Here is a 12,210-nt window from a genome sequence, read left to right as displayed (position 1 = left end):
TCGCTGGCTTAATTAAGCCCAAGGTCGCTCGCTTGAGCAAGGGGTCATTTGCTCTGCTGTAGCTCCCGGGTCAAGGCACATATGAGAAAGCAATCATTGAACAACTAAGAACACAACGAAGAACTGATGCTTCTCACCTCTCTCCCTTCCTATCTGTCTGTCCCTGTCTGTTTCTCTTTCTGACTCTGTCTCTGTCCAAAAAAAAAAAAAAAGAAAAGAAAACAAGGGGAAAAAGTGTGTTTGGTTAATGATAGACCAACTTTATTCATTTCAGAGAATTAATATTTTGTGTTAATCTTAGACAAATTTTTATTAATAAATTTATCATATTCATCAAAGTATCATTTAAATATTATCTAAAGTATGAGTACATCTCAGATTTTCTTAAACAAAAGCATATTTAAGTTAAAAAAAACCAAAAGTAATTTAGAAATAACACATATCCCAGTTGGGGGGGGGGGGAGACACTGCTCTGAACTGTAATACTGAAGAAGATAGTACGCTCTGTAATGACTATAAGTTGGAAAGACAACTCATTAAAATTTTTATTAAAGGTCTTACCAAATATATATTTTTAAAATTACTCTCTTGCACAGAAAAAATGTAATGTATAATTCTTTTCTTTTGTTAATATACAAATAGGTCATGAATAAATCATTCAAGGACACTTGGGAAATCTTCTAGCTTTTACAATAAGGGAGAAAACCTTCTCATAGAAATTCATAAAAATAAAATTATCTTAATACAAGTGTTGAGGGGTAATGAACAAAATGCCCTCTCCTTAATGACCCATAAACATTCTTACTTTCTACATAAAATAAAGTTTAATTTCTTTACCTGAATGCTTAAACAAATAAAGTTCAGCTGAAGTACAAAGTACGTTTTATATCCCAACCACATCTAGTAAGTAAAAAAATATAGTTACTGGTCCCTTAACATGACAAAAGGCTTATAAATAAAAAGAAAGGGTCACTCAGGACTCAGAACTTTATCAATCGATTTAATTTAACCTAATAAGATTGTAATCACTGCATTATGGCCCCAACACACAGTAGAATATTGAAGCTATCCTATCACAGCAAAGTCTAAAACAAAGTTTTAATAGCAGTCATAAATGGCCTTTCAAAAGTCAAAGTCCAAATGAAAAAAAAGAATGCTTCAAAATTCTTTATTTCAATAACACCAACTGAAAATCTCAGTCGTCTCCCTCTCCCTATATGCGTGTGTCTGTGCACGTGGGTACCAGGCTATACTTTCACATATTTCTGCCTATTTCAATCTCTCTCACTTTTCAGTACATTTCAACCCTAGGTATACCCTAGAAATCTTCTTTGAATTAGTAGTCCACAGGAGGGAGTGGGGTATAAGAAAAAATTTCAAGCCCTCTATTTAAATGTTTCCTTCTAGACCAGCGGTTCTCAACCTGTGGGTCGCGACCCAGCGGGGTCGCCTAAGCCATTGGAAAATACATAATGCATATCAGGTATTTACATTCCGAATCATAACTGTAGCAAAATTACAGTTATGAAGTAGCCACCAAAATTATTTTTTGGTTTGGGGTCACCGCAACATGAGGCACTGTACTGCGGAGTCACGGCATTAGAAAGGCTGAGAACCACTGGGTAAGACAAAGGACTGAGCGATTTTTTAGACATGTTACAGAATATAAGTAGTCATGTTCACCCTCCAAATAGAAAAAAAAATATTTTTGTCTAATCTTGCTTTTTAAATTCTGTCATATATCACAAAAAAAATAACATTGGGTTTTATTTTAATCTTAGAAAAATCCAAACATTTAATACACGTATGACTAAAATAAATGCAGAAATTGGCACAATGTCCACACATTGGTTACCTGACCCAGGCAAAGAGGGATTTAGAATAACCAAATAGGAAAAAAGCAAGTGGAAGTCACTAGAACTCTTACCTATGAAAATAGTAATCAAAAGTAATGCCACCTTCCTTGAGAGACTGCAGAAACTAGTGCCTCTGCTTTGGATTTACAAGATAAAGGGGTGTTTGTTCCAACCACATGAGCATTCAACTTACCTATCTGGGTTATGCAAAATACTGATGGGTTTTAGAGAATGGCAGTAAATTATTGCAAGCATAATCACATGTCACTCCAATTTAGCTGCAGATAAAGATGTAGTTTCATTGTTGGAGCATGTACATTTCCTAGCAACTGGAATGAAGCTATTTCTTTTATCCTTCTAGTAAAAATCACCAAAACAGTTTCTTTCAATTGGCAAAGCCAACAATATATCTTCACTGCCCTACCTCAGAGCTGTATCAACTCTAGCCTTCTATTAGTCTATAAATTTTTATCAACTCTCCATTTCAGATGACATCACATGCTCCACTTAGTTCTCTCTCTCTTTCTCTCTCTCTTTTTTTTTTTTTTTTTTTGGTGACAGAGACAGAGAGAGGGACAGATCGGGACAGATAGACCATAAGGGAGAGAGATGAGAAGCATTAATTCTTTATTGTGACACCTTAGTTGTTCATTGATTGCTTTCTCATATGTGCCTTGACTGGGGGGCTACAGCAGACTGAGTGACCCCTTGCTCAAGCCAGCAAGCCTGGGTTCAAGCAGGTGAGCTGTGCTCAGACCAGAGGAGCCCACGCTCGAGCTGGCAACCTTGGGGTTTTGAATCTGGGTCCTCTGCATCCCAGTCCAACGCTCTATCCACTGTGCCACCGCCTGGTCCCATTTAGTTCTCTTTCAAGATATCATTCTGACTTCAAGCAAGTCAAGTCTGGCAGGTCTTTACAGGTGAATCATAGTGTAAACTTTTAGGATTTTGTAACAAAGCAAGCCAATTCCTACAAATAACTATTCCTCTCTTGAAAATCAGCTTTAGACTTGACTTGTTACTAATCCTCAGCAATTACAGAATGCATGGCCACCAATTTACCATGAGTTGCCTATGATAGTTATTTTTTGATCCACCAACCTAAATTTGGGCATACACTAAACAAAAGTGTATATACCAAACTGGGTTCAAGCAAGTCCTGAAGGCACAAATAAGTTGCAAGAATAATTAATCCAGATTCCCTTTTGAACCCTATTTTTGTTACATTATCTGCTCTCTTTAACCTATATCCTCGACCCATAGAAAGTTCCCTAGGATCAGCTGGCTAATGAAAAAAAATATGGGCTTCATATATGGATGGTTCTAAGTGATATGCTGACTCCACTTGGAAGCAGACAGCTGCAGTACTATAGCCCCATTCAGGGGTGACCCTGAAGGATAGTGGTGGAGTAAAACCCTCCCAGGAGGCAGAGCTTCAAGTACTGAATCTGACTTCAATTTTGCCTGAAATGAGACATGACCAAAGGTTCAAATATATTATCAATTTATGGGTGGCAGCTAACAGTTTGACTGAACAGTCAGGGACTTGAAAAAAACACACTTAGAAAACTGGTAACAAGGTAGTCTGGGAAAGAATATGTGTGTGGATAGACCTCTTCAAATGGTCACTGTGCCCGGATCAATTTCAGTATCTTAATAATGAGACCAAGATGAAGCCCTCTGTGGATGGCAGCGAGCATCTTTTTCCAGCACCACTGTCCACACCTTTGTTGCCCTTACAGCAAAGGAGTTATGGCAGGAAGGATGAATAATATGATACATGAGCTCAGCAACATGGACAACCATTCACCAAAACTGATAGGATTACAACCTTTGCTGAATGCCAAATCTATCAACAGCAAGTACCAACACTAAACCCATGACATGGCACCATTCTCTAGGTCAGTGGTCGGTAAACTCATTAGTCAACAGAGCCAAATATCAACAGTATAACGATTAAAATTTCTTTTGAGCATCAAATTTTTTTAACTTATACTATATAGGTAGGTACATTCCTTATCGAGGTAGCGCCCGCACGTGGTATTTTGTGGAAGAGCCACACTCAAGGGGCCAAAGAGCCGCATGTGGCTCACAAGCCATGGTTTGCCGACCACTGCTCTAGGTAAGCCAGCCAGCCACCTGGTAGCAAACTGATTATACAATGTCACTTCCATCATGGAATGAGCAATGCTTTATTCTTACTAATGTAGACATTATCTGGATATAGACTTTCCTTCCCTGACCATAGTATTTCTGCTGAAATCATTGTCCATAAATGTATAAAATACCTTTTTCACCATTATATATTTCACATAGCATTGTTTCTGGCCAGAGAACTCAATTCTGTAGCAAATTAAGTATGGAAATGTGCTCATTTTCATAAAATTCCATGGTCTTCCTATGTTTCTCATCCCTCAAAAGCAGCTGGCATGAAGAATAGCAGAGTGGCCTTTTTAAGATTCACATTGCTGGATGGATATCAAAACTTTCCAGGACATGGATAATGTCCTCCAGGATGGAGTACATGCTCTGAGTCAGCAATCAATCCATGCTCTATTTCCCCCAGAGGTGGTATTCACAGATCCTGGAATCAAATGTTGGAAAAGGGAGTGGTTCACCTACTATTACATCTCATGGCCCACCAGTAAAATATCTGGTTCCCACCCCAGAAACTATTCTTTGAAGACCTGAATAGAATAAAAGGCTGAGTAAGAAGAAATTCTTTCTCTGTGACTTTTCAAGCTATACATCGTCTTCTCCTCCTTTGGACTCAGACTTGAGGAACCAGCAGCTCTTCAGCTTCTTGCACTCAGAATCAAACTGGAATGCCACCATCAGTCCTCCTGGGCCTCTAGTTTGTTACCAGCCTTGGATTTCTCAGCCACCATAATCATGTGACTAGTTAATGATCCCATGAGAGGATGCTGAGTATTCTTAGCAAAGTCACTCCCTTGGATTTCACAAACTGGAGCTATAAGCACAAGGAAATAGGGCAAGTTTGGTCTGTAAACCTCAATGAGTCAGGAGAAGGAAAGTAGAGAGCCATGAGGTTCACCAAAGCAATAACAACTTTTCAAGAAAATACTAGTTCTAGGCAATAATGCTTTATTAAAGGAAGAGAAGGAAGTGAAGAAGTCCAATTTCTTGTCCTGATTTTCTTAACAGCAGTCCCTGAAACTGCCCAATTTCTGGGTGATATATTCATGCCTAAAGGCACCAAATCCTGTTACTATTATTTCCTAGGGTCCTTCAGCCTCTCCAGTAGAAAGAAAAACAATACCTCTGGAATATCACAAAAGACTTCCACAAGGTAAGAAAGGTTGAAGAAGGTTGGAGGGCTCTGTCTCAGTCAACACAGAAGTCAACCGCCCTGAGGAGGATCCAAGACTGAGCCACAAGAAAACCTTTCTTTCATGAACCAAATGAAAGAAAAGTCACATTCTATACGTTTGCTAGCATCCTCAGGCAGAGGTGAACTGTATGAGAAGAAACACTTGAGGGAGAACAACTACATGGGTTCAAAGTGGAAAAAGACTTCTCCCCATGCACATCCTACAATAAGAATTTCCACCAGAAAACAAATGAGATACGAACAATCAGAGTAATTTAAGTTCAGTAGAAAGCAGAAATAGGAAATAAATGTCCTTGATCAAATAAATTGAGGCTATCTTGTCTAATGATAGTAGGCAATCAAGGTGACATTTTTATTACCCATGCAAGATTGTACATCTTTTCCACTGAAAGTTAATCTTCCTGGTGACTCCTTATAGGTTACTACCCAAAAGGCTGCTATAATTTAGAAATTCTACAGCAATCTTTATAATCTCAAAAAGTTAAATGCAAGTATAATGTAGACCTTCAATCTTTATTAATTCATTCTTGCTTTTATTCATTCACATATTGAACAAGCATTTACTGTGTGTCTGCTTTGTACCAAGTATTGTTCTAGCTGCTTAAAATACATTAATAAATAAAAGAAACAAGGATCCTTGCCCTGGTATAAAAATTAACTTATGATAGTTAATTTTGTATGTCAACTTGACATGGCTAAGGGATGCAAATACAGTAGAGCTAGTAAAACAGTATTTCTAGGTGTGTCTGTGACAGTATTTTGGAAGAGATTAGGATTTGAATTAGTAGACTGAGTAAAGAAGGTTTGCCCTTACCGATATGGGTGGGCATTATCTAATCTATTGTTCCCCCAAACACTCCCCCCAACAGAACAAAAATATGGGAGAGCAAATTCTCTTTCTTCTAGAGATGAGACTTCCATCTTCTTCTACCCTTGGAAATCAGAGCTCCTGGTTCTTGGGTGTTCAGACTCCAGGACTTCACCAGCGGCCCCAGGTACTCAGACCTTTGGACTCAGACTGAATTATACTACTAGCTTTCCTGGTTCTTCAGCTTGCAGAGAACAGATTATGGGATTTCTGAGCCTTCATTACAGTGTGAGTTATTCCAATAATAAATGTCTTCATATATATCTATACATATATAAAAACATACATGTATTTATATATACATATTTTTATATATTATATAAAATATACACATATAAAATAGACATAAATATATATTTCTCTCTCTACAAACATATATATGTATACAGGAGATAGATTAGATATATGATTGATAGATAGATAGATAGATAGATAGATCCTATTTTGCATGTTCCTCTGAAGAACCCTAAACTTCAGATATAATAAAAAAATGCACCAAATAATATGTTAGAACACAGTAAGTGCTATGGGGGAGAGTAGAATTGAAGCAGAAAAGGAACTGAGGTAGTGAAGCAAGTGGCATGGAAATGGGTAGCAGGTAAGCTTTCCAAAGAAGCTGAGATTTGAATATACATTTAAGGAAGATGGCAGAGAGCTATGCAGATATCTACAGGAAGAACTTTCCAGGTAGAAAAAATGGTCAGCACAAAGGCTCCAAGGCAAGAGCACCTTGATGTGTTCAAGATACAGGAGGCCAGAGAGGCCCAATCAGTGGGATGGAGAGAAGAATAGATCAAAGGGATGATGAAGGATAAAAGCAGACCTTTGTAGGTTCTAACACACCATTACTCAAGTTTCACCTTCTACTCTTAGTGAAGCGCAGAGCCCAGCAAGGTTTAGAGCAGAGGAAGGACATGCTCTAATGTAAGATTTCAAACTATCATCCTGGTGGCTATCGAGAAGACAAAGTACAGGTCAGCAGGGTGGAAGCAGACAGAGTAGTAAGTGAGAAAGGGAGGAGGTGCTGAAGGCATTAGAAAAGGAATAGGAGGTGTAAACTATCAAACTGATAAGAGGTCAGGAGATCAAGTTAAATCCTCTACATAAATAAATCCCTAACGTCTTGGACTAACCACAACTTTGGTTTATCCGCTACATGAAGATAAGGTGATGGTCACTCGAGCTTCACAATAAGATAGAGAACAGAGCTCCTGGCAACTATTGTCAACTCTGGACTAAAACTCATTCAGGAAAATAATTTTCATTCATTCCATTTTTGAAGAGCAAGGCAAAAAAAGAGAAGGAAACAATTTTATAACTGTTTCTCTAAATTTCTACCATGGATTACTTTTCCTGAAATTGGGGAGTGGGACTCAAGTATAACTGAAAGGTATGAAAAGATAATAAAAGGGAGTAAAGCACTATTGCCATAAGTGCAAAACAGCAGATCTCTCTGGAAAACCCTTCCCAATATAACTGACTTTGTAGCAAATTCTAAGGCTATGCTACATTACATAGTAAGAATATGTTTCTATTTGAAATAGACTTTTTTTCAAAGATGTAGATCTACTATGAAACCTATACATGTTTATATACATCATACACACATACACACACATCTTTGAATTAGCCTAAGATAAATTTTTTAATTAATTCATTTGGGAGTAACAAAATATTTGGTCATCTCTGTGTAGCTCAAGCCAGGCCTAATGCAGTAGGCAATCATCATTGTTCAGGTTCTTCCATAAAATACTGAGCAATAAAGTTTATTATATACATCCATCTTGGGGAGGTGACAAAAACCCAACCTGAGCTGGTATGAGCAGAAAGGGAGTCCATTATAGTTATATAATAAGGGCTGTTTCATGGAAGTCAACAGCAAGAATAAAATCAGGTCCCAATGAAATCAGCTATGTGAATTAGGGTGTCACCAGGTAGCAAGATGGCACACTCAGAAGAGCTCATAAGAAGAGAATTTATTGCCTGATCAGGCAGTAACACAGTGGATAGAGCATCAGCCTGGGATGCTGAGGACCCAGGTTCAAAACCCTAAGGTCACCAGCTTGAGTGCAGGCTCATCCAGCTGAGTGCAGGGGTGCCAGTTTGAACGTGGGATCATAGACATGACCCCATGGTCACTGGCTTGAGCCCAAAGGTTGCTGCCTTGAAGCCCAAGGTCTCTGGCTTGAGCAAGAGGTCACTCACTCTGCTGTAGCCCCCGGGTCAAGGCATATATGAAAGCAATCAATGAACAACTAACATGCCACAACAAAGAATTGATACTTCTCATCTCTCTCCCTTCCTGTCTGTCTGTCCCTGTCTGTCTGTCTGTCTCCTTCTCTCACACTAAAAAAAGAGAGAGAGAATTTATGAAAGAGACTATTTACAGAAATGTAGACCATGAAGAGAATTAATAAAATATGATGAGGCACCAAGAACTAGCAAGAACAGAAAACCAATATCATAGCTAAGTCTAAAGGGTCAAGTGGGCAGAACATTGTCACCATAGTCAAATACGATCCACACTGCGGGAGAGAACCTGCCTGATAGGAGGTGGGACCACTGTAAAATGGAGCCTCTGCCAGAATGCACTGGACCAGAGGAAGCAGAGGAAACGAGTACCCTGACTTTTTCTTCCCTTTCTTCTTTTTAGTCTGCTGGTGTACCCATTGTTCAAATCCAACCAGAAGCCAGAACGCAAAGGAGCCTCAATCATGCAGTTTATAGAGATCAGCCTCTATAAGGCAAAACAGAGACCCAAGAAGAATGGTGCTTGACAGGTAAAAGCGTGAATATCCTGCTCAATGAGGAAACAAAGACCACCCTATAATACCATAAAAAATAACATATTCAGTACACAGTCCCTCTTCTATAAATGCTTTCTCCATAATATATACAGTGAGCATATATATGGGAAGCTAGAAAGTTAAAAAAGGACAGTTATTTTTTTAAAAATTTTTTAACTTTAATAGAAGACAACTCTTTTTCTGTAGGCTTAGTAATAGCTTACGAGTTGCTTTGTTACCAATGATTTCATTTTAAAACTCAGAGGAGATATGACTTCATTATATCTAGCTTTTCTAACTCAACTCTGAAGAAATATTTAATGTTGAGGCATAGGCTAAGCTATTAAAATAATTTACTAATTTTTAAAGATCCTAACACCATTAAACAATGATACAAATCAATAATAAAACAGCACCACTGCAAAAGTACATTTATCCTCTAAAATTCTATCAAGTATACTTGAAAACTGGGTATCTATATTTTATGTCACTTTTATATACCTTGATTTTTTCCACAGTAACAAACCATGAAACACTAATGCTTTTTGCAAAAAAATATAAATAGAAACAAAAATAGTTACACATTAATTTCATAAAAAATTACTACTAAAAAATATGAAAGATAAAAGCAGACCCCAAAAGTAGATAATAGCAAAGCACACTAAATTTCTAATAGTTCTCCATTAGAAATCTGCAGATCCGACAGGTTAAAAACAGGCCTTGATTATATTCTGCTCTTTCTAAGACAACAAATTGGCCTGAACTTGACAGTTTCCTAAAGAACTCATTTACCAAATATCTGCTTGATTCCTTTAAAAAACAGAGTCCTGGAACTCAATTTTAAAGTGTACGAAATTTAATTGTATGTGCTTTTTGAAGAATATAATTGAGTCAAAAAATGACTAAATAAATCAAGACTGACAATATGGCAAAAAAAAATGAAGTAGAAAAATAAAGTTCTTAAGTTAAAGCTACTATACAGTACATGTAATGGCATAAGTACAAAAGAATTAAGGAAGTAGAAATTATAGAGAGAATTCACTAGCCAACTACCTAGTATACCATTTTTATAGTTCTTTATCATATTAAGCGTGCTAATACTAAAACCAAAATATTTTACCCAGGCATTTTTATCTAGAGAAAATATATCTGGCAATAAGAAATGAAAGAGAAAACCAGCTTAGAAAGCAACATGTAGATAGAATATGCACTGTGTTACAGCCTGTCTCCTGCATAACGTTTTGAATGCATGACCTTTAAGTTGCTGAAGGTTGCCTCAGAATTTGGCTCAGTTTGATCGAAACATCTGCTCCCCTTGCAGGTATACTGTAAGGACTTTTTTCTCAGTTGGATTCAGAGCACAGCAAGTGAGCCCTTGTCTGTCCAATCACAGACCCCGACACTTGTAAATCAAGTTCTGGGAGGACAACAGCAGGTCTACACTCCGTCACCCTTTCTCAGCCAGCCAGGCCAACTGACTGCTGTGAGGACTGTTCTTATCATGTCATCAAATCAAAACATGTTGAGATGAGGGACTATAAGAGGCATCTGCAGAATTCCCAAAATGTAGTGACTTTGGAACGCTGACAGATGCATCTGTCATTTTATACCTTCAACTAACCTGATGTCCACAGGCCCGATGCAGCAAAGCTGTCCAAGATCGATTCCAATTCTTTCACATTATTTTCACACGTCTCTACTAGAAAAGCCTGGTGCTTCTTAGCCTTTTAATTAAGAAAAAAATTACACTTAATAAGGTCACACACAAGAACAGATTTTTTGTGTGAACATATATAGCACAATAAAGGATAAACAAGCTAATAATTACCCCATTTAAGTCTATTATTAATAAACCTCTTTCTGTCTTAATCATACCTTTTATTTGGCTTAATGTAACACTGTATAAGGTCTCAATAACAATTTATTGAGGCCTTAGTGCCTGGCACTGTTGTACTTATACACAGTATTGCTTTTTATTCTTCTAACAAACTATGAGAGAAGGGCTATTATTATACCAGTTTTACAGATAAGAAAACTGAGACACAGAGGAATTAAGGAACACTTAAAAAAATTATTCTGGCCATCATGTGGCAAATTGCCAGACGATATTCAAGAGTGAATGCAGTAGGACAAATTAGGAGTAACTGTAGAAGTCTACTTAAGAGGTGAAGATGGCTTAGGCTAGGGTCTTTAGCTGTAAAAGAGGGTAAACAGGAATGGTGAAAAGGCATTATTTTGGCTGTTTTGTTTACTTGTTTGCTTGTTTTGGGCAGGAAGTACTAGTCATTAATTCTATTTTGATCATATTACATTGGAGGTAACTTTAAGACACTCCTAGCAGCACAATGCCTGGCAAATAAAAGACCCTAAATAAATATATATAAACTAACGAAGAAAAAGTAAATTTAAAAAAAAAAAAAAAAAAAAAAAACATGGTCGGAGGACCCGGGTTCGATTCCCGGCCAGGGCACACAGGAGAAGCGCCCATTTGCTTCTCCACCCCTCCGCCGCACTTTCCCTCTCTGTCTCTCTCTTCCCCTCCCACAGCCAAGGCTCCATTGGAGCAAAGATGGCCCGGGCACTGGGGATGGCTCTGTGGCCTCTGCCCCAGGCGCTAGAGTGGCTCTGGTCGCAACATGGCAACGCCCAGGATGGGCAGAGCATCGCCCCCTGGTGGGCAGAGCGTCGCCCCTGGTGGGCGTGCCGGGTGGATCCCGGTCGGGCGCATGCGGGAGTCTGTCTGACTGTCTCTCCCTGTTTCCAGCTTCAGAAAAATGAAAAAAAAACAAACAAACAAAAAAAAAACATGGGAGGCATCTGGACATAATGGTGTAAAAATCAGAAGAAAGATCTGGTATAGGTTTGGGAATCATCTACAGACATCACCAAAGCTTGCCTTGAGTGTTTCATGGGAAGAGGAAAGAGCCTAAGACAAAGCTGTAAGACACAGAATTTAGGCTCTGGCTGGTTGGCTCAGTAGATACAGTGTTGGTCCAGTAGATGTCCCAGGTTCAATCCCCAGTCAGGACATACATGAAAAGCATCCATTTGCTTCTCTTCCTCCCCCATCTCCCTTCTTTCTTTCTTCCCCTCTCACAGCCAGGCCTGATTGGTTCGAGTGTTGGCCTCAGGCACTGAAGATAGATTGGTTGATTCGAGCAACAGCCCTAGACAAAGGTTGCTGAGTGGATCCCAATCAGGGTGCATACAGGAATCTGTTTCTCTATCTTCCCTCCTCTCACTTAAATAAATAAATAATTAAAAGGGGGGGAGAGAAAGAAAGAATTTAGCCTTGGCTGGATGGCTCCGTTGGTTAGAGCATCATCCCAAAACACAGAGGTTGCGTGT

At 38.5% G+C, this 12,210-nt stretch overlaps 1 protein-coding gene across 4 annotated transcripts in view; it reads right to left on the bottom strand.

The window, feature by feature from the left end:
* CCDC171 (coiled-coil domain containing 171) overlaps positions 1 to 12,210 on the bottom strand; it is a 388,145-nt gene that overhangs the window by 258,365 nt on the left and 117,570 nt on the right. For all 4 annotated transcript variants that reach the window (XM_066257293.1, XM_066257297.1, XM_066257296.1 and 1 more), the window contains one exon: positions 10,484 to 10,586. In XM_066257293.1, coding sequence (XP_066113390.1) covers positions 10,484 to 10,586 — 103 coding nt within the window. The remainder of the gene's footprint in view (positions 1 to 10,483; positions 10,587 to 12,210) is intronic.

Source organism: Saccopteryx bilineata, chromosome 2 (genome assembly GCF_036850765.1).
Source record: "Saccopteryx bilineata isolate mSacBil1 chromosome 2, mSacBil1_pri_phased_curated, whole genome shotgun sequence".
NCBI classification, from domain to species: domain Eukaryota; kingdom Metazoa; phylum Chordata; class Mammalia; order Chiroptera; family Emballonuridae; genus Saccopteryx; species Saccopteryx bilineata.
The sequence above is the reverse complement of the archived record's forward strand: the minus strand, read 5'-3'. Positions and strand labels throughout refer to the sequence as shown.